General features: G+C 37.0%; 1 protein-coding gene across 10 annotated transcripts in view; it reads right to left on the bottom strand.

The window, feature by feature from the left end:
* LOC126713832 (DNA ligase 6) overlaps positions 1-23,222 on the bottom strand; it is a 36,384-nt gene that overhangs the window by 5,848 nt on the left and 7,314 nt on the right. For 7 of the 10 annotated variants that reach the window (XR_007651448.1, XR_007651447.1, XR_007651449.1 and 4 more), the window contains exons 6-12: positions 21,871-21,973; positions 19,384-19,512; positions 8,131-8,178; positions 6,278-6,375; positions 6,098-6,163; positions 5,305-5,464; positions 4,046-4,153 (exon numbers count right to left, since the gene is read on the bottom strand). Coding sequence is in view for 4 of the 10 variants with exons in the window: in XM_050413711.1 (XP_050269668.1) it covers positions 4,046-4,153; positions 5,305-5,464; positions 6,098-6,163; positions 6,278-6,375; positions 8,131-8,178; positions 19,384-19,512; positions 21,871-21,973 (712 nt within the window). In the remaining 6 variants the exon portion in view is untranslated. The remainder of the gene's footprint in view (positions 1-4,045; positions 4,154-5,304; positions 5,465-6,097; positions 6,164-6,277; positions 6,376-8,130; positions 8,179-19,383; positions 19,513-21,870; positions 21,974-23,222) is intronic. The other 3 variants (XR_007651453.1, XM_050413712.1, XM_050413710.1) reach the window with 1 other exon arrangement.

Below are 23,222 nucleotides of genomic sequence, written 5' to 3'. Positions count from 1 at the left end.
AATGATCCTTGATTGCTTCTTTGGCCATTTTAACATATAAACATAACCACCAACAAGCTCTACTCAAGTGGCACCTCGTATGGATTTTAAGTCCTACCAAATGCATGTGTAACTTACCAATTAAAAAAATCTGAACATAACTGTATGCTTTTTGGGGGGGAAAATGATTTGTTTAAAAATTGAAGTCTAAGCTACATTGTCTTAATTTTTCTTTAAGTTGCATCACAAGCATAGCAAACTAAAACTACAACTTCACTATCAGTGCATAGGAACTACGAGTCCAACCATAATCTTGTTTTCCCTCTGTGATATGTTGAATAAATTTGTACCAAATTCTCATGAAAAAGGTTCCCAGAAGCTCCAATGGCCAGACTCTAAGTCTGAATTGAATTCAATTTTAATTCTTGCTAACTAGTCCTTGATGCAGTCAAAAATTTGAGCATCAAGGAATATATATCCTAATTGCTAGCTGTAGCTTAGCAACGTTGTTTAAGGTAATATATAATAGTTACTGACAATCACAGGAATTTTTTTTTTTTCCTCCTATGTATTTCTTTGGTTTCTTTATCTTTCATGTTGAGGTTTGTTTAAACAGCCACAGCTCACATTGACATGTACATGAAACTGTATCTTTTATATTCTCTTGAGGTGTTTGATGAGATGCCTGAAAAACTTGGCTTCTTGAATGCAAAATTTCTTGAGTGTTCACGAAATGGGTATTGTAGAGGACCATTTATGGGTGGATGTTCAAACAGATGGGTGAAGGTTCAGACCAAATTCAGGGACACTAACTTGTTTGTTGTTGGTCTTGGATCATTCCATTTTATGGTTATCCATTCATTTCTTCTTCCTTTTGTTTTACCCACAATATTCATTTTTCTGTTTACAAATGGTTGTCACATTCACTGTTACTGATTTGGATTACAGTTAGTAGAAAGTTACTTTAGTTATTACTAGAATAAGGGCAATTTGGATTATTTTAATTATTATTCAGTCTTAGTTTTAAGCTTTCTGATTTTCCAACAAACTATCAGAAAACACATTCACAGAACATGGACTACTTTTTTTTTTTTTTTTTTTTTCGGATAGGCAGAACATGGACTACTTGATAGATGATAACTAAGATTTTATGCTGGTCAAACCTCCAATCATTTTTCTAAAACCAACCATCAGAAGTGGTTTGAACATTTGCAGTGGGAAAGTGAGTGCGTAACATGTTCGAATGAATATTTGGCTCCAACCCAAAATTTTCTCCACAAGCATGTTGAGCCCAATTTTATAGGCAGCAGTCTCTTGATCATGATTGATAAGAACATAAAATAAACTAATTTTTATGAACATAGAGACAAAAGAGCACATAGAACAAACACAAAATAAGGTTCAATGAATCAAGGTTTTTATTATGTTCCATTCCCACCATTTCAGCCAGAAATTTTCATACTGGTATGAATCACCCCTCTATTCCTCCTTGGTCCAAACAAATAGAACGCCATTGTCCACAGCTCATAAGCTATAGGGAAATGAAGAAGAAAATGACCCACACACTGCCCACATTTTTTGCACACACAACACCAATCCAAAACAATAACACGTCTCTTCTGAAGATTGTCAATAGATAACTTCTTCCCTAGAGCGGCAGTCCAAGAAAAGACAGCAACCCTAGAGGGAACCTTCAAACGCCACACCAATTTCCAAGGAAACGACATGGCATTAGACAAGGATAGGGAATGATAAACCATGTACCTCAAAGCACATTGAAGATTGAAGAGAGGAAACCCGGAGCATTCAATTACTTCCCATTCCAAAAAAAAAATCCTTCCTCTCATTTTCCATTATAACCGTTCCTCTCAAATTCTCATCTTTCTCACTCCTCACAAACTCTCAAGCAAAGCAAAGCCCCTTTGGTTTTTCAAAAGTAGGATAGACAATTCCCAAGCCTCAGATTTTCCAAAAGGCGCAACAATCCCACAAATGGGTAGCATTGCTAAGGAGCGAGAAAGAGAATTCGATGTGGAAGAGAATCGTTCCTATCATCAACAACAACATAGACACATATCAAGTGACAGCTTGTCTGATTGGCAACAAACAACCATGAAATCTCCAACAAGGGACGCTGATCTTTAACCTTCTCTCTCTCTCTCTCTCTCTCTCTCTCTCTCTCTCTCAGTAACAGCGTAGCTTAAGATCTCGGTATTTTGAATGGTTTTTGAAGCAAGGGTTATGGTGGCTTGGGATTTGAGGGGGGTTTTGTGGTGGCTTAGGAGGTGGAGTTGCAGTAGCTTGGGATTTGAAGGAGGGTTTTGGCGATAGCTTGGGAATCAGAGTCACAGTGGCTTGGGGTTTGAAGGGTGTTTGTGGTGGCTCGCAGCCGCTAGTGGATCTACGCTGTGTCTTTCACCATGGTGGATTGTTTGGTGGGCTATATTATCCTTTTTGGAAGTGGAGGAAGCGATATGACCTAGAGAGAGCATGAAGGGGAGGGAGAGACATGTGAAAATGTTGTAGAATCCAAGGGTAAGGGTGTTTCGTGGTGATTGTTTATTACTGTTAGATGTGTCAAAAGATAATCTTTTTCTCAAAACTGAAAATATCATCTAAACATCTTTCTTTTCTTTTTTTTTAAATCTTGAAAACTTGTTTTCAAAATAGGAGCCAAACACAAAATATGCCTATATTGTGGATTGAAAACTAGCTTTGAAGACACCAAAAAAAAAAAAAAAAAAACTGCTTTTGGAGAATAGGAAAAAAAAGGGTTACCATACAGGCTCTTAACTTTCTTTTTTGTTCTTTCTGTTAGTAACATTCTTTATTTCAGCCAATACCCAATACAAACTTGACTTTCCTTTTTTTCTTTCCATTAGTCACAATTTTTTTCCCGTTTATTAACATCTCTCAATCTCTCATACACATTTCTAAGCTCCCTTCTCTCTCTCTCTCTCTCTCTCCATTTCAGATTGCAAGTCAAAAGCCAAGATAGATGATTGGGGATTTAAGACCTTGTCGTTGCTTTGGAGGTTGAGATTGATTGGACAGTGGAGAAATGAAGGTGCCACACTGGTGACACTGCAGAGATGTGGATGAAGCTGATGAAGCAAAAAGTTGAAGCACCTCCCTGTGTAGATCTCCGACAAAGAAAAAGTCTCAACGTTTCCAACTTTCTGTTTTCAAGATTAGCTTTAAGATTAAGTTATTTCTTCTACTCTCTCTCTCTCTCTCTCTCTTTACTTTTAGCTTTCACAAAAGTCAAATTTGCTAATTTGTCTTATCTTTTTTATTTTTGGGCATTTGGGTAATTTGCTGTTTGTCAATCAGTGGTGGAGAACTAATGGGTGATGACTGATGACTGATGTACTGTTTGTCAATTTGTGGAGGAACTAATGAGTGATGATGCAAGCTAGGGAGTAGGGAGGACACACAAGAATCAATATCAAATACTAGAAATTATAAAAAAGTGGTAGTATTGGAATAGAAGAATACAGTTAGGATTTTATTACTTGAATTTGAATTGAAATGTTATAGAACTACATGTGATGAACAGTCATATATTTATTTGTGTTAAATATATAAAGTAATAACTCCTAAACAGTATACTAGTATAAACCAGTATCAAAATACTCCAATCCAATAAACAAACCAAAACAGCCATCAGAATGGAATTGACAACTTTGAATTCAATTGAACCAGTTCTAAAAATGCCAATGTTACAGTCATAACAGTATTCTATCTACCAAATTACCAATTACTTGAGCATCGTGGAAGGAAGAAAAAGTACTTGCAAACATCTTCTAACTTTCGAATCCAAGCTTACGACAACACCAACAAACTACAAGTCTACATTATGTAAAAATAAGGAAACTACTAGGATTTTCTTCAGGAAAGATTGCAAACAATTATTATAACCCCCAACATAACAAAATCGCATAGCAAGAAATAATGTTCAATAAATTGAAACCAAGGAATAGTAAAATTGTCTTTAGTTTTATTTAGGCATTGAAACATGAACCACATCATGATGGAAAATAGGTAATGTAATAATGTATCAAACCTTTATGCTATCCACAGTAATCAAGTTATCTTTGCTTCCTCTCCCTCGAGAAGATAATTCTTGGAAAGACATAAGTTTGAAGCCATTCTTCCTATCAACTGCAACAACCTAAAACCAGAACCACATTTGGAATGATTCAGATAACATTGCTTTACCTGTGATCAATCATGTACTACCTTCTTTTTTTCTTTTTTCTTTTTTCTTTTTTCTTTTTTTTTTTTTTCTGCTGATGTGGCTGTCTAGGGCTCTCAAAGTACCTGGGTAATACCAAAGTGAGTATAGTTCCCCCGCCTCACACACACTAGGTAATTACAGGAAAGAATTCCTTGGGAGTGGTCCCAAGGTGTTGGTTAGGAAACCCATGGATCACATGAGGTCTGGGAACCACTAGACTAACCCCTTGAGGTTAATCATGTACCACCTTGAACATAAATAGGAATGGGAGGTTTGCGTTTGATCTTAATATGAGGAGTTGAGAGGTGATGCCTACTCTGATTTCCCTTGGAAGGCTGTTTGGAGGGTAAAAGCAGCCTCAAAGGCTGCCATTTCATGTGGACTGCGGTTTCCAATTGTCCAATAGATATGGAAATTTTTGTTCATATCTTTTGGGTGAAGTGGATGATGCCAAAGGCAGTGAATGATTTGTTTAAATATTGGTGCTGAAGTCCCATTACTTTCCATAATAGAGTTTGGAATGTTGCTCCCTCTTGTTTAATGTGGCAACTTTTGAGAGGGAGCAATAAGAGGACTTTTGAGGAACATAAACTATTTATAGAGAGATTCAAATCTCAGTTCCCGTGGGAATTATTCTACTGGCTGTCTTTGGATGCAAGCAGACCTTCATTATTGCATGATTTTATTGTCGCATTGTATTTATACTTGTTTGTAAGGAAACATGGGTATACAATCTGTATACTCCATTAGTTTCCCAGTACATTTCTTTAGCATATTAATTTATATATATATTATTAATAAATTACCGATTGTCCTAAAAGCTTAAATTGTTAGGAAATTATAAATTTAATCATTTAAGTTAATACTCCCCTTCACATGTGGGCCTAAACTGCCCTTATTAGGGGGGCCCAACACATGGGACTTCTTTAAATGCTAAAGTGGAGACTGGGTTTCAACCCATGACCTCTAACTCTGATACCAAGATTAATTACCAACTGACCCAAAAGCTTAAACTATAAGGAAATTGTGAATTTAATCATTTAATCTAACAATTACTTATCAAAAAAAAAAAAAGATGTTCCTACCTCCGCATCCAGAATGAAAGTCATTGCAGCAGGCCTGCATGATTCCTTTATTATATTAATCACATCCGGAAATCTTGAGGTCGATTCATCTCCATTTCGTGAAAATATGCGAATAGTTCCATCAACTAATTTGTGAACTTGGGCACGCTGACCATCATATCTAAAATTGCAACCACAAAACCCAGTTCAGAAGGTAATGCAGCCAACTTACCAAAAGTAAAAGCAAAGTGAAATGAATAGAAAAAACTAAGATATATTGACAAATCAGTGACTAACACTAAACTAATTCTTTCAATGAAGAAACTGTAATATACTAACTGCACACAAGTGAAGAGCAAACTAATTGATCGTTTTTCTTCTTGTAAGTTAATGTGCGGAGAAAAATTATATAAAAGCATATTGGGGGTGGGAAGAGCCCTCAGCCTCTCTTCTCTTAAACAGCAAGTCTCTAGTACAAACCAAGAGACTTTACAAATCTGAATTATCATGATAATAAACAAAGCTACAGGAACATAAGATGTACAACCATTTGAAGTCGAGGGCTTATCTACTACACTGCCATCACTACTGCATATTATTTATCTGCCAAAAATGTAAAATGAGATTGCAAATGCAATACTTATTATTGTCTCCAACCAAGAATTTCAACATCACCACTCTGACCTGTTCATACATATTAAGCCTAATTTGTAATTAGAATCATCAAAACTCTATAAAGAACTACACATGGGAAATCAAAAGAGCAAAAGAAAGGAGACTGTACATTTGAGAGGAAAAAAAAAAAAAAGCATACTTATATTCACATGAAAAAGCTTTATTCTGGAAGAGCTTCAGTGCTTGAGGAACACCATTGGTGATTCTACCACAAAGCAAAAAAACCAATACAAATAAAAAGTCCTTCAGTATGCATCCTGTATAAATTAAAAAGACTTAAAGAAGAAACAAAGGCATAAGCATATCCAAGAATATATACTTTGCAAGCATAGGCTTGATGGGTATTCCTGGAACCATTGACAAAGTCGAAGAAGAAAACTTGACACCTTTGTTCATGAGAGAAGGAACAACCAGATCCTGCTTATTATTTAATTGCACAGCAGACAAGTGTTACATTCTGAGACAGTGATTGCAGCATAAAGCCCCAGATTATCTTAAACTCTACTATCTGAGATATGCTGAGTTGTCAGAGGTATTAACAATTCATTTAAGAATAATTATTACACAAAGAGCAAATTTAATTCTACTTTAATTACTTTTATTTAAAATAGATATTATCTTTAAATTGTTCTTTTAATCTTATCTACCAAAAGTATCTAGCCATGATTTATAAAATATAGTCTCTTAATTCTGATGACTTTGAATCAAATATATAATATTATTATACAAACTGCATGGACAAAATCTTGTGTCAAACAGCATATTTATACCTTTATGGCTCATTTCAGCAGCAACATAATCATGGCTCTTATGGACAAATGATGGCATCAATTGAAATAGCAACACACTAGATAGGTAGAAGGGAATAAGCTGAATACTAGGATAAATTTACTTTTTAATCAGCCAATAAATAAAAGACTTCTTATAAAAATTTACTTCTCAACAATTTTTCTTTGAAAAAGAGGTCCAAGTGCTACCACAACTCCCTTATAAAGGTTGTTGGATGAGTTTTAACTCAAGAAAAACCAAACCACAAAAAGATTACAAAAAATATAAATAAATAAAAATATTTATTTACTTCTCAACCATTGGGAAAAAAATATATGATAAAAAGAATGTACCCACACACAGTGCGGCTTACAGGCTAGTTGTCATGACAAAGAAGCTTCTATGCCGGACTATGTGAGATAGAATAATGGCACTATGTGTTGGGATGTCACGTCTACTAGACCTGTACAGGATTAGGAGTTTCGTGGGCCCTGTTTATTCCTCAAAGGTTAACAGAGATAGGGAAGACCAGCTGTGATGGATTCCTACTAAGAGCAGTGTTCTTTAGGTAAAATTCTGTTATAAGGTTCTTTATAAAAGATAGCATGGAAAAGTATTTGGAGGGGTAAAGACTCCTACAAGAGTAACTTTCTTCATGTCGACAACTGCTAGAGGGAAGATTCACAAGATGGATAATTTTCAAAAGAGAAATAATTATATTGTAGAGTAGTAAAGTGTACGAGAAATGAGGAGTCCATTGATCACCTGCTGCATTCTGATTTTGCTTATAATCTATGGTCTTTGGTGTATTATTTGTTTGGATTCCATTGGGTTAAAAATAATTGAGTTATGGATTTGCTAGCTTGTTGGAAAGGGAGTTTTGGTAGGCATCTCAATGATGAAACATAGAGATGACCTCTATTGATGAAAAGATGAGGAATAGTCATTTGAGGTGGTTTGGTCATGTGTAGAGGAAAGCAATTAATGCACCAACGAGAAAGAGTAAGTTGATTCAAGTCAAGGAAATGAAAAAAGGTAAAGGGAAACCTAAAATAACATTCGTGGAAATAGTTAAAAGGGCATGTCAATTAAGGAAGTGACAAAGTATAATAGGAATGAGAAAAAAGAATACATATGGATGACCTTATTAATCTATTGAAAAGCCATAACTGACCCCAAAGTTTGGGACAGAGGCTTAGTTGTTATTTTCTCAAATTTTAACCAGGACATATTCTCAAATAAAACACATTATTTAACGACATATGCAAATAAATATCTTCTTTTAATAACACAATAAACTAAAGACATGGAGCATATAGCTAAAAAAAATTCAACATAAATAGTTGCTAAAGAAGAAAAATTAAAATAGCTAAGAATTGTAATGCCAAAAACATTAATACTAACCAAATTGGGGAGTATATTATAGGCTTCAACTACGGCTGCAGAAAGGAACTGAAAAGAAACCAAAAGATCAAATAATCAACTGAATTTCTATATCAAATAACCCATTCTACAAAATAGGAAGTCATTTAGCTAAAAGATGTATTTTAATAATAATAAAATATTGAAAAATACCATGTTCCTGAAACTTATCAGAAAATTGTGGCACTCATAAAAATATATAAATAAATAAATAATTGAGGTATAAATAAATAGTTGAGGGGTATTAGTGAGGATAAGATGTGTTGGACACTTGCGCTTTGAGGTAAGTAGTTATTATCAAGCTTTGTTGGGTGTATGTACTCAATCCTTCCCTTGGAGAAGTATTTGGAAGGAAAAGGTTCCTTCCAGAGTCGCGTTTTTTGTTTGGACTGCAACTTTAGGAACTATCTTGACTGTTGATAATTTACGTAAGAAGAAGGTGTTGGTTCTAGATTGGTGTTATACATGCAAAAGTAATGTAGAATAAGTAGACCATCTTTTACTACATTGTCCTATTGTTTCTGAGTTGTGGTCTATGGTATTCACCTTGTTTGGTATCTACTAGGTGATGCCAAAGACTGTGGTTGAGCTTTTTGTTCACCATCGTAATGGTGTTATTTGGATGGCTGTCCCTAATTGTTTGATGTGGTGCATTTGGCTGGAGAGAAACAACCGGTGTCTTGAAGATTTTAAAAGGACTATAACCGATTTAAAACTTTTCTTCTTTAAAACTCTATCAGATTGGATGTCTATCATAAGAAATCATTCTATTTTTAGGTCTATGATTTGATGGATGCTTGTAATTTATGTATACTTCTCATATACTTGGGTGACTCATTTTTATGTCTTTGAATAAAATTTTCTTTACTTATCAAAAGATAAATAAATAAATAATTGAAAAGTTGAAATCGTGCTTTCAACTCAAACATCTAAGACATCCAACAGAAAAGCCGCAACCAAAAAAATTATCCTCGTCTCTCTTACATGAAAAGTTCTTGTCAAAAACCTAATTACTTTAATTGCAAGAATTTGCAATGCCAAACAGTTCCCTTCATAAACTACCCTCAACAACTAATCCAATACCACATTCCAACTGACAAATTAGTCTTAAAAATGGGTGGTGCTTACTTAAGACTGGGATTGGACTCTAACACGACCGTTCTCTCCATCACAGTTATCAAATAATTGTCGCCATCATCCCACACAAAACCTACTTATTGGAGACACTCAAAACTCAAACCCCATAACCAATCTTGACCCACCCATAACCAAAGGCCCCCAAAATTGCCACCATCAACCCCCCAAACATAAGCCATGCTGCCACCTAGATGCCAGTCAAGGTAACCCTTAAAAACACCCCAAGCAGCCATCCTATCTCAAGTGACCCAGTAAAAAGGTTGAGGAAGAGGGCTAGCAATTATGATGCAGGGAGCACCAAATTCATTCAAAATTTTGTTTCTAAATTTGAAATTATTTTTTTGATAGATAATAAGAATTTTATTGATGGAAAAGAACAATGTGTTTACGATTGTAAACTCACTGCCCTTGAAACAAATACAAACAAATCATAAGGAAAGACTAATAGAGATAAGGAAATCAGACAAGGAACTACAATGCGTAAGCCCCCAAATACTAGACCACTCAAACAAAGTCCTAGCAAGCAAGGTCTTCAACATATCTATAGGCCTCTCAACGTCCTCAAAAGTTCGGGCATTGCGTTCCTTCCATACTAACCACATAAGGCATCCTGGTACCAAATTCCAAACCTTTGAAGAGTAAGTTCCCAACCAATTCCTCCATGCAAAAAGAAGAGAAACAATAGTGTCCGGTATCACCCACTGAACCCCAAACATAGTAAGGACCTCATTCCACAAAGCAGATGCAAACCTACAATGTATCAAAAGGTGGTCCACAGTCTCCTCATCACACCTACATAAACAACACCAATTAACAAGGGGCAATTTCTTCTTCACAAGGTTATCTATTGTGAGAATCCCACCCCTAGCAGCAGTCCATAGAAAGAAAGATACCCTTTTAGGTACCTTTACACACCAAATGCTCTGCCAAGGGAAAGAAACAGAAGGGGCTTTCAATAATGCAGTATAAAAGGATCGCACATCAAAGACACCACAACGATTCAACTGCCACAACAAAATATCCTCACCCTCCCCACTAGGAATCCTGGCAGAGACAAGCTCATAGAAAGAATAAAATCTCCTCAACTCCCATTCATTAAAATTACGTCGGAAATGGAAATTCCAACTACTACCTCCCCCGTCTGGTGCTAAAATAATCATGTCAGAAATCAAAGCTTCCTGATCCACAGCACATGCAAACAATTCCGGGTATAATTCCTTCAAAGGAGTAGGACCACTCCAAGGGTCATGCCAAAACCGAATACGATTGCCCTCTCCTGCTGCAAACACCACATGACTGAAAAAGTTGTTTGCACCTTTCCTAATATTCTTCCATAATCCACAACCATGAGTCCCTCTCACAACTCTAGTGCACCAACCTCCACTCTCTTCTCCATATTTGGTGGCTATAACCTGACGCCATAAATGAGTAGCTTCCTTCCCAAATCGCCAAAGCCACTTCCCAAGTAGAGCTTGGTTAAAAAGCCCAATCTTCCGAATCCCCAAACCCCCTATCTCCACCGGCCAAACAACCTTTTCCCAAGCAATAAGCGGATATTTGAAAACATCATTAGAACTCCCCCACAGGAAATTCCTCTGAATCCTCTCAAGTCTATCAGCTATGTGTTGTGGAATAGTAAACAGCGAGAGATAATAAGTTGGGAGACTCGACAAAGTACTCTTCAATAAAGTAAGCCTACCTCCATTTGACAAATACAACCGCTTCCAACCAGCAAGCTTCTTCTCCACCCTCTCTAAAATCGGATTCCAGATCGAAGCATCCTTAAAATGAGCCCCAAGAGGCATTCCCAAATAAGACATGGGCAAACGCCCAACCTGACAACATAGAATGCGAGCCAAAGCACCCAAATTCCTAACCTCACCAACTGGCACAATTTCACTCTTGCCAACATTTACTTTTAAGCCTGTAATAGCTTCAAAAAATATCAACACCATCCTTATATATAATAATTGTTCCCTAGAGGCATCACAGAAAAGAATAGTATCATCAGCAAACAGAAGATGAGAAATATGCAAACCTCCTCTAGCATTGGGGCTTGCCTGGAACCCTCTAAGAAAGTCACCATCTTCTGTCCTTCTCAATAACCTGCTCAACACCTCCATCACCAACAAGAACAAAAGAGGAGATAAAGGATCTCCTTGACGAAGACCACGTGAGCTACCAAAGAAGCCAACCGGAGACCCATTAATAAGCACTGAGAAACGAACAGTAGTGATACAAGCCTTCATCCACCTCCCCCACTTCTCCCCAAACCCCATCCTCTCCATTAAGTAAAACAAAGCATTCCAATTTACATGATCATAAGCCTTCTCTATATCCAACTTAATGATCACACCCGAAACACCACTCTTCAATCTACTATCCAAACATTCATTTGCTATAAGAACAGAATCAAGAATCTGTCTACCACCTACAAAGGCATTCTGAGAGTTGGATATAAGTTTGTCCAAAACACTTCGAAGCCTAGAAGCCAACACTTTTGACAGAAGTTTGTACAAACTTCCCACAAGGCTAATGGGCCGAAAATCTTTAATATTAATAGCTTTAATCTTCTTAGGTATCAAACATAGAAAAGTAGCATTCAGAGATTTCTCAAAGATGCATTGGCTATGAAAGTCTGCAAAAAAAGCCATAACATCCTCTTCTATCACACCCCAACACTTTTGGAAGAAAGCTATGGTAAAGCCATCAGGACCAGGAGCCTTATCACCCTCAGCCTCCCGAAGAGCAGCAATGATCTCCTCTCTATCAAACTCCCTTTCAAGAGAAAGCCTATCAGACTCATCCAAACTAGCAAAATCTAACCCATCAACAGTGGGCCTCCAATCCTCAGTTTCCTGATAAAGACTCTTATAAAACCCCACCACCTGATCCTGAATATCTGATTCAGCTTCATACATAGTGCCATCAACCTCCACACCCCTCATGGTATTAGCTCGTCTATGTGAATTAGCAAGCCTGTGGAAAAACCTAGTGTTATTGTCCCCCTCCTTTAAGAACAAAGCCCTTGACTTTTGCCTCCAAGAGATCTCCTCCAAAGAAGCTAAAGATTCAATCTCCGCCTTAATCTCAGTTTTTCTTGCTTTTTCTGCCATAGTCAGCACTTGCAGCCCTTCTCTCATATCCAGATCCAACAACTCAGACAACAAACATTTTTTTCTAAAATGCACATCCCCAAAAACATGTTTATTCCAAAGCTTCAAGTCTTTTTTAAAAGCCTTGAATTTACATGCGAGAACATAACTAGAGGATCCCACAAAATGATAACTGCTCCACCAGCCCCTAACTCGATCCACAAAACCCTCCACTTTTAGCCACATGTTTTCAAATTTAAAGGGACTTATCCCCCTCGTCATGCCTCCTGCCTCCACCAGAATAGGACAATGATCAGAAACCACCCGAGGGAGAGGCCTTTGAACTACATCCAAGAAGTGTTCCTCCCAATCAGCTGAAACCAAAACTCTATCAATACGAGACATAGCAGGATTCGCTGAATCTCTAAACCACGTATACTCACCTCCAACCAAAGGAAGATCAACCAAAAAATTCCTCTCAATAAAGTCCGAAAAATTGAACATTGCTGGACTAAACGAATTACAACCAAGACGCTCTGCTGGGTATCTAATAATGTTGAAATCACCCAAAACACACCAAGCTGAACTCCATCTCACTCTCACACTATCAAGCTCTGCCCATAAAGCATCCCTCAAACCGGCATCATTTGGGCCATAAACTCCTGTGCATATCCAAACAAAACCATCTGCCACCCCTTTCAACAAGACCGAAATAGAAAAGCTACCCACCACACAATCAATTTTCTCATACACCCTTGTGTCCCAGACCACAAGAATACCTCCTGCTGTGTGAATGGCATCTAAAGCCACCCAATCCACAAAAGAGCTGCCCCAAAGACTTTTCACAGCAGCAGAATTGGTACGGTCCAGTTTGGTTTCCTGAAAACACACAACCTCACACTTCCATTCCTTAAGTAAGTTCTTCACAGTATCCCTCTTATGAGGATTGTTAAATCCTCTCACATTCCAAGATAGAAGTCTCAAATTCATGGACAACCATCAGAGCCCAACCCACTGAATTTCACAATCTCCCTAGTTCGTTTACCAGCTTGACCATCATAATTAACATTAGAAATTAAATTCCGTAATTCCCTCATACCTTTTGTAGAGAAAGAAGCAGTACGACGAAGGCTACCTGCCGCAGCTTGTTTCTCCCACACTTTCTCAAGTCGTTGAAAAAAATCAACACACTGCCTCTCACAGGAATCTATGGGGAAGCCCACCCACTTACCAAAGCCCTTAACCTTCTTACTTACCCAAGCCGAAGGTTCCAAATCATCCTCCACAGAGATGTCAACTGGGTCAACTTCCTCAGTCATCAACACCAAACCCCCATTAGGATCCCATTGAGCCAAAGGAACATATTCCATCAACTGCCGCTCCTCCTCTTCCCTATCCGACTCTGTGTGATTGACCCAATTCAACAATAGCGTCTCTTCTTCGAGAGAATCCGAAACCATCTCAGAAATAGGAGAAAACCTGTTTTGTTCTAGTAGAGGCTGATGGCAAGACTCCTCGGCTCGCTTTTCTGGTGTCGTTGAGCACTCCGCCATAGTACCGGAGCTCGACCCATGCAGAGACTCCATAGCCCCACTTATCGGACACCCCGTAGCTGGACTGCTGGCAACTAAGATAGTGGAAGGAGCCCCCACCACGGCGCCGCTACCTGTACAGCCCATCGGAGCAAAATCCTCCTGCACCTCCCTGCCGGGTTCTTCGCCGGAATTAAAAATAACCCCTCCCATCTCGCCGGTACCACCCATCTGAGCTAAACCCAACTGGACCGCCGTGTCGGAACTTCCATCGGAAGTTGGAAGCTCCCCTCCCATCTCGCCGGTACCCATCAGTGACTTCTCTACACTAACTTGTAATCCCGATCCCTCACCACACTCACAAGATCGTGACAAGTCTTGTAATTTCAGGTGGGTTAAGTCACCAGTAAGATCCTCTTGGGCCTGTTTAACAGGCCCACCATCTGCTAGCTTAACAGGCCTGAATTCAGAAGGTGTTATATCTTCTTTAACAGACTTGGGCTGAACAAAATTGGCCCACTTCACCACACGTTGGCCCCTTCTTGCAAGATCAACTGAAATGTTTAAAGAAAAATGGGCTTTGGTCCACTTCAAAGTAGACACACGCATAGGCCTACCAGAGACAAGATGAGTTGAGATATTTGATTTTGGAATAAAATCAAATCCCCCAAATCCCTCCTTCTGGTTTAACATGCCAGCTAGCTTAGGAAACTGATTCTCCAAATCTGAAGCACTTCCTAATTTCACGTGACCATTAATGTCTTTCCAAACTTGGTTCCTTGGATTACCGGTGGGTTTTGCAAGCCTACCGCCACCAGCAACCACCTCCTTCCCCAGCCTAGAAACATGTTTTCCAAGGAAAAAATCACATAACTTCCTTTCTAGAAAAGCCCAGCCGCCCTTATGAAAACCTTCTGGAACACGCAAACAACCACGTCGAGCCCCATTATGATACTCAGATAATTTTGAATAAGAATTTTATGATAAGTTGAGAATATGTCTCCTCTTTTGTTTTCTTTGCTTGGTAGTGATGCCAAACGCCCTTAGGTGGAGAAGTCTAGGATTTGTTCTGTTGTTCCTGTTGTCACTCTTTATTTCCTATTTTCCTACATTGTTCTGCATCAACTTGGTATTAACGCATCTAATCCCTCCACCCAATCCAAATCATTCAAAAAAAAACCAGCCGCCGACATCATACAACCACCATTGAGAACCCACTCGTTGCAAGCCACTTCATTTACAGGCTGTAAATTACAGCCCAAACACTTTAAACCACATCTGCCACCTGAAGAAAGAAAGAAAGAAACACACAGAAACAAAACAAAAGAACCCATGGCCAAGAATTACAACTCTATACAAAACCCATCCACACCCAGATCCACAAAGTCCTAATCCACCAAAAGGTCAGACCGCACATCTCCGTCAACCTCACCACCAGAAAACACATCCCACAGCCAATCTTTTGAAGCAAGCCACCATCGTCAACCTTTGGCTCCGAGACGCTTTGCTGATAGCCACCCCAAGACTCCAAATAACAACTCGCCGCCGCCATCGCTCTCCCTTTCCCATGTGCTGCTCCACTGCCACCCCACCTTTAGGCCCCTATCTTGCATGACATCACGCAGCCACACCAACCCAGCGTAAAAAATGGAAAGCTTATTTTTAGTAGCTAAGTTTCAGTCTTTGTGTTTTGTGGCTCTAAATTTGAGTTGAAAATGACTTCAATTGATAGAGACCTTGAGGAGCAGCTTATGGAGGCTGGGAATAACCTCATTAACCCTCCTTCCTCCAATGATGACTTGCTCACTCTTCTTGAGAAAGTTGAAAATTTGTTAGCAAATGTGGAGCAAGCACCATCCAAATCAATGCAAGATGCATTTTTTCCCTCAATGAAGATGAGACATGATGAAATGGATGTGAAGGTTTCAGTTGCATTTTGCATTACTGAGATTACAAAGATAACAGCACTAGATGCCCCATGTGATTATGAGCAGATAAAGGAAATATTTCAGCTGACTGTAGCAGCATTTGAAAACTTGTCTCATGTGTCCAGTCACTGTTATACAAGGTTTCAATTCTTGATACTGTTGCAAAGGTCAGGTCATGCTTGGTGATGCTGGAACTATTTTTTGATAAGTAATAAGTTTTATTGATATCAAAGAAGGAACACCCTAATACTCAGGGAGTGTACAAGGAATCAACAATTCAAGTACAAAAATTACAAGAATCAAGGAAATCAAGAAAAGAAGAGAATGATTGATTTCGCATAGCAACCAACCAATCCAATAAAGTTCTAACGAAAAATAACTTAAGGTGTAGTATGGATCTCTCATTATCTTCAAAACACCTACTATTTCTCTCCCTCCAAAGATGCCACATTAAGAAATGGGGAACAATTAACCATATATGACCATTTCAATGACGACCAAACCTACCTTGCCAACAAGCTAGTAGCCCCACAACGGATTGCGGCATTACCCAACTTAATCCAAATAAACCCAAAACCATAGACCACAAATCCATAGCAACCAAACAATGAGGAAAGAGATGGTCAACCAATTCACCATTACATTTGCACATGTAGCACCAATCCAATATCCAAACCTTCCTTTTTTGTAAATTGTCAATCGTCAAGTATTTCCCTAAAGCAGCAATGCAAACAAAGAAAGCTACTCAAGAAGGAATCTTCTATTTCCAAATACTTTTCCAAGGAAAATGGTAGTCATTAGAGCCCACTAAAATACTATAATAATCATTAACCATTAACCCCTTATCTCTATCAGGTTTCCAACACATCTTATCCTCACCAAACCTCGTTACTGAAGAACCATATATGGTATCCATAAAACCTGACATAGCCTATAATTTCTGAGCATGCACAACCTTAAAGAAACTTACATCACAAAAGAGGACTCCATTAGTGGACTTCATAAGCTCAGCCACACTAACTAGCCTCCTTATCTTGGCAAAATCTAAACAATTCAGGATAGCTGACTTCAAGAGATGTCTCCCCACACCAACAGTCTTGCCAAAACTTCACCCTAAACTCATCACCAATATCATACAGAATATAGCATGTAAAAGAAGGCCATCCCCAACTAATATTTTTCCACAAACCAACACCATATGGACCATATACAGATCTGATACACCAGCCACCCCATACGCATCCATATTTTAACTCTATCACTTGCCTCCAAAGGGCATCCTTCCCAATCCCAAATCTCCATAGCCACTTCCCAAGCAAAGCTTCATTAAAAAGTCTTACCTTCCTTATCCTCAAGCCACCCAAAGAAATGGGAGAACAAACAGTAGCCCATTTAATCAAATGAAATTTGGGTTCATCACCAATGCCACCCATAAGAAATTCCACTAAAGTTTCTCAATTCTGTTAGCCACAATAGCAAGTATAAGAAATAAAGATAAAAAATAAGTGGGTAAATTAGATAGTGATTTTGATTAAAGTGACTCTATCTCCCTTGGATAAGTACAAAAGTTTCCATCCCACTAATCTCCTTTCCATCTTCTCCAAAATCGGGTTCCATATTGTCTTATTCTTGAATTTAGCACCCAAAGGAAGACCCAAATATTTCATTGGAAGAGTACCTTGCTTGCAGCCAAGGACATTCAACAATAAGTCAATATTATGCACCACTCCAACAGGAACCAATTCTGACTTGCCCAAATTTATCTTTAGACCAAAAACCGCCTCAAACCAAATAAGGACCATACGAAGAATCAAAATCTGATCTAGATCAGCATCACAGAAAATTAGCTTGGTGATGCTGGAACTTGATTGTGATGCATTGGTTGTTGAGATGTTTCAAAATTTCTTAAAAATAATTAGGTCCAACCATCCACATGTTGTATTTTCAACCATGGAAACAAATATAACTCTAGTCATAGATGAAAGTGAAGAAATTTCCTTGGATCTTCTCAATTCGCTTTTAGCTAGTGTAAGAAAGGAAAACTAGAATGTATCACCTACTTCATGGAAATCAAGGGAGCAATAATCACTAGGAAATTGGGGAAGCAAATAATCACTAGGATTAATGCCTGGCTAGACAAAATAATGGCACTCATTAAAAAACTAACCAAACAAAATAATGGCACTCACTAAAAAAACTACCCAGCTAACTTGAGGGTAAAAGCTTCACACATGAGATAGTAATGTTGTGGTACCAAAATTTTGTTATGAAAAGGAGATACAAGTGCCAACAAATGTCCCGTCAATGCACCCTCAACCATGTGTAGTAGAGTCAATTGAACCTGTAGGTGAGCCATTACTTGATGAGGCAGAAGTTCAACAGCATAGTGAAAATTATGGGGGTGCACATGATGTTATAATGGAAGTTGATGAATCTGCTTATCATCAGCCTTGCATGGTGCATGGAGACAAACAGTTTGCCAAAGTGGATACCATGGTACTTCGTATGGTTCAAGATAAGATTGTGATTCCACACAATGACTTTGTCATTCCAAATGAGTTTACTGAGGTCAGGGAATGCAAGATTTTGCTAGTCTCTGTGCTCCTAGAGGTGATTCCTAAATTGAGGCAAGCACCACGTGCTAGAGTTCTAATCCTTCTCCACTTAAAAACTCGAGGTCGAGTTTTCTCAGCATTCATTTAAGATTTTGTGTCTAAATTTGAAATTATTTTTTATTTTGAATTTTGAATTTAGTTTTTAATGTTGAGGATTTAAGGGATTTGATTAGGCATTTTCCATATTAGTGTAATCCCTAAACCCTATTAAACTAGTGTTCTTGTAATTGTGAAAGGCAGTTGATTTTGAATAAGAATTTTATGGTGAGTTGAGAATATGTCTACTCTTTTGTTTTCTTTGTTTGGTGGTGATGCCAAACGCCATTAGGTAGTGAAGCCTAAGGTTTGCAAGCAGATCCTAGGTGGTGAAGCCTAGGAATGGTTCTGTTGTTCCTGTTGTCACTCTTTATTTCCTATTTTCCTACATTTTTTTGCATCAAATTATGTATCTGAAGAAGTCTCTCAAGAAGTCTTGAATTAATGCCACGGTTTCATGTGTTACCAACAAACCAAGAAAGCCAACTTAGCTTGCCAAGTCAGCTGAAATTGTGAGCTGAAGTCATGATTACAGGCCTTAAAATTGTGACTTGAACTCATGATTTTAAAACCACCATAGTTTTCAGATAAGTTTCAGACACTTTTTTTTATAGGTAAGTTTCAGACAGTATTTTAATATATTTTTATTAAAAAATAATTTTCACCCAAATGACTCACAAAATAAGTATGCCCACAATAATATATTAAATAAGTTCACATTAAATTTTTCAAAAAAAAAAAAAAATTATTAAGACACTCTATAAAATGTTCAAATACTTTGCCAAAACCTCATTCATTGAATCGTGATAGCAAAGGGTGAGAACCAACTTTTATGAAACAGTAAAAAGATGACAGAATGAATAAATGACAGTTTGTCAAAAATAGTGTTAACCTGAAGATTCTCCTTCAAATTGTCTACTTTTCCTTCATGGTAAAAGTTAGGGGAGGAATTAAAAACAACGGCTTGAGCTAGAGCGGGTAAAACAGTTCTCATCATTGCTCCAATCCGTAAATTTCTGACCTGCATAGAAATGATGTTAAAAATGGTCACAAAAAATAGCTCAATACCATAAGTTAAACCACGTATTTAAGTTCCACATTCATCATACTCATTCAAAAATATAAACTTTTTTGGCAATCAGATATCGCAGCCATATTCAAATGATGCACATTTTCAGTGCAGCACAGGTGAAGACCTCGTCTATTAATTCTTTAAAAAAAATCCTAAAAATAACAAAATAGAAGACCATGAGAAAGGGAAGGAATGAAACAAAATGAAGGGAAAAACACACTTTGCTCTGGAAATCAATAGCAAATGACAGGTAAAGCAACATCATCTCCACCCTAACTGCAACAGCTATCTCTATCTATTGTACAACAAGAATCTTGTTGCGTCTTAAGAAAACATGTTTTCAGATCTTAAACAACACCCGATTTTTCAATTTAAATGGATAATACAGCCCCCTAATGATAAAAGATTAAGATGTTGGTGAACTAGAAGTATGCATGATAAGTAAACACTAGAGCACATAAGGAGAAATAAATAGAAAGGCTTGGTGACATGGTGGTGCAACAATCTGGAATGAGAAATTTGAAGCTCAACTGCTAGACCAAAAACACAGTACTTCCTCGGCAAATAGTGCAAAAGCAGATCAACCATGATCGTTTTCACAAACATACTCTCAAGAAACTTAAACCTCAAGCCATTGCTGCATGCAAAACGTCAATACTTTTAGGGACCTGAACATCCAAGAGCATAAAGAACAAAATGAGGAGCAAAACTCAATACAAGAGTGATTAATCAAAGCTTGAAAAACACAAGATGCAGAGCAGTGATTTTTTTTTTTTTTTTTTTTTTTGGGGGGGGGGGGGGGGGGGGGAGGCAACTAAAATCATCTCGGTTTTAAGGATAAAAATCTCTGTTGTGCTCTTCCTATTTATCAATATCCTGCTAAGCTGTAAAAAAACAGAAAATTAAATAATTTAACCATTATTCTTACAATAACATTTACTATTTAATAAGCATCTATTTGCTTCGGTGTAAAATATTTTTTTTCTGATGTTTTGTGCAACTATAAATTGAAAGTCAAACACTTTTATGATGAATGGATAATTACAACAAAATGGTCGAAAAAAAATTTAGGCTTTTCAAAAGTGTAAACAACAAAAGATTCATATGATCCTCCCAACACAAACACTATGTTTGGAAGTTCGGAGGGAGAGGGCAATAAAGGGTAAGGAGTGTAAGGAGAAGATAGTAAATAAGAGTAGAGGGGAATGGCTACCTCTTCACCTTGTTTGGATGTTTTAAAAATTAAGTAGGGAGAATATAGGGGATGAGAATTTCATATAAAATGACAATTATAACCTTATTTATTAATTTTAAAAAAATAAATATAAATTGACATCTTAAGGGCAAATTGACATTTCAATTTTTTTTTAATCCCCTCCACTCCACTGAATTAGAAATGCAGGCTTAGGAGGGTTCGTTAAACCATACCCCTCCCATTTACTCTACTCTCCTCCCTCTCCCATCCAAGCAAAGCAAAATTGCTGAAAGTCTAAACTGATAAACTATTATGTTTCAAAATTAAATTCTCAACAGCAAACAACGACTTAACCACATGTGCCCCATTTTATGCTCTATAAGCATGCAGGGCAGGTAATAACAAAAACAGTAACTAAAAAGAGAAGGATTAAAGAAGAGAATTGTATTAAGATTGATACGCCGATGCACACAATTCTTCAAGTCAACAAGTGCAAGATGAAGATAATTACTTTAAAAAATGGCATAATATTATTTAATGCCGTTATTCAACAAAACACATAAATATACCATCACACATCTATAATCTATAATATATAGAAACCTTTGACTTTTTGTTAACTTCCTCTAGTGTTGCCACATAAGCTTTTGATGCCTCACAATTTTACACAATTTTTTTTTTTTTTTTTGAGGAACTACATATCAATTTTTTTTTTGATAAGTAACTACATATCATTATTTTAAATATATATTTTATAATTGAATTTAAATTCTATTTATTCTATATTTAAACCCTTATTAGAATCTTGCCCAATCATATTTTTGTTAAATGGTAGAATAGATATTTCCATATACAACCTCAATCATAATAAAAGCTTATTATTAACTACCATAATTATCAAATTTCATATTTAACCAAAAAATAGAAAACGGAAAAATATCATATTTTATTAATTTAACAAAACAGACAAGTTGAGAGGAATAAATGAGATATAATTTAACAAAACAGACAAGTATTTATAAGCAAGGAATGGTCCTAGATAAATGTAGTGCAAAGATCACCATTTAGATAAATGTAGACATGTTCAAAGCAAACTAGATTAAGAGTCTTACCAAAGTTCTAACAAGAAACTTCATCTCCTTCTCTCTACAAGAACACATGAGATTCACAATAACATTTTTCTTTCGAACGGTACTTCCACTGCCTGTCTGTACACTGATGATACCATATAAGAACGAGAATTAAAATAATTTCATGTAACAGAGTGCTTGCAATTGGTATCGGAATTTAAAAATATTCAAATCAATAAAATAAATTATATAATACACATTTTGAATCATGAAAATTACCACATAATATGAAAGAAAATTAGAACAAATTTGCTACAAATTCTACATGAGCTAATAAACTAAAAGGCCTACAAGTATAATCAAATCCCATATGGTGTTCTAATGGTTCACTCTGTAAATGATTCCATAGCCATCTCATAATATACAAACTTTGAGGACAAATTCCTATGCCCATCACCGTGTGCCTAATAAGGTTGATTCTGTTAATATTACTTCTTTTAAAGACTCAGAATCACACCCCATAGGTTGCCTAAGCCTATAAAAAGTAAAAGTTAGAAGCTGTTTGGCAACCCAAAGATTCTTCTGCTTTTGAGGACTTTGAAAGGCAGCTTGGGCCTTTTAGGAGGCTTTTGAAACAACTAATCCTTTAATTTAGGGAAAATTACACTTTATCACCCTAAACTATACCCTAGATTACACTTTGCATCATAAACTTTTCAAATGAACGTTTTACACTTTAAACTATGACCCTTGTTACACTTTGCACCCTGACGTCAAGTTTATTGTTAACTTGGATGGAAACACAAAATTTAGGGTACAAAGTGTTATCAGAAGTATAATTTAAGCTGGTAAAGTATAATTTATACTTTGTTTTTAAGGGATTGAGAAGATGGGCAATTGGTTCTTTTCAAGAGATGTCATTCTTTTCTATCCAAGTTAACGGTAAACTTGACGTTGGGTGCAAAGTGTAACAAGGGTCATAGTTTAGGGTGCAAAACGCATTTGAAAAGTTTAGGGTGCAAAGTATAATCAGGGATATAGTTTAGGAATATGGTTTAGGGTGTTAAAGTGAAATTTCCCCTTTTTTTAATTATAAAAATAAAACAGCTGCAGCTTTTGAAAACTCATGCCTCCTAAACTTGCCCTAAATGCCATGACGTACCATCTGGATAAAATAGTGGGAAAAATACCCCAGATTACACTTTGCATCTTAAACTTTCAAATGCATGTTTTGCACCCTAAACTATGACCCTTGTTACACTTTGCACCCCGTCGTCAAGTTTATTGTTGACTTGGATGGAAACACAAAATTTAGGGTACAAAGTGTTATCAAGAGTATAGTTTAGGCTGGCAAAGTATAATTTCTACTTTGTTTTTAAGGGATTGGGAAGATG

The sequence above is a fragment of the Quercus robur genome, chromosome 2 (genome assembly GCF_932294415.1).
Source record: "Quercus robur chromosome 2, dhQueRobu3.1, whole genome shotgun sequence".
Classification (NCBI taxonomy): domain Eukaryota; kingdom Viridiplantae; phylum Streptophyta; class Magnoliopsida; order Fagales; family Fagaceae; genus Quercus; species Quercus robur.
Note: the sequence above shows the minus strand (reverse complement) of the source record. Positions and strands in the feature narration are given on the sequence as shown.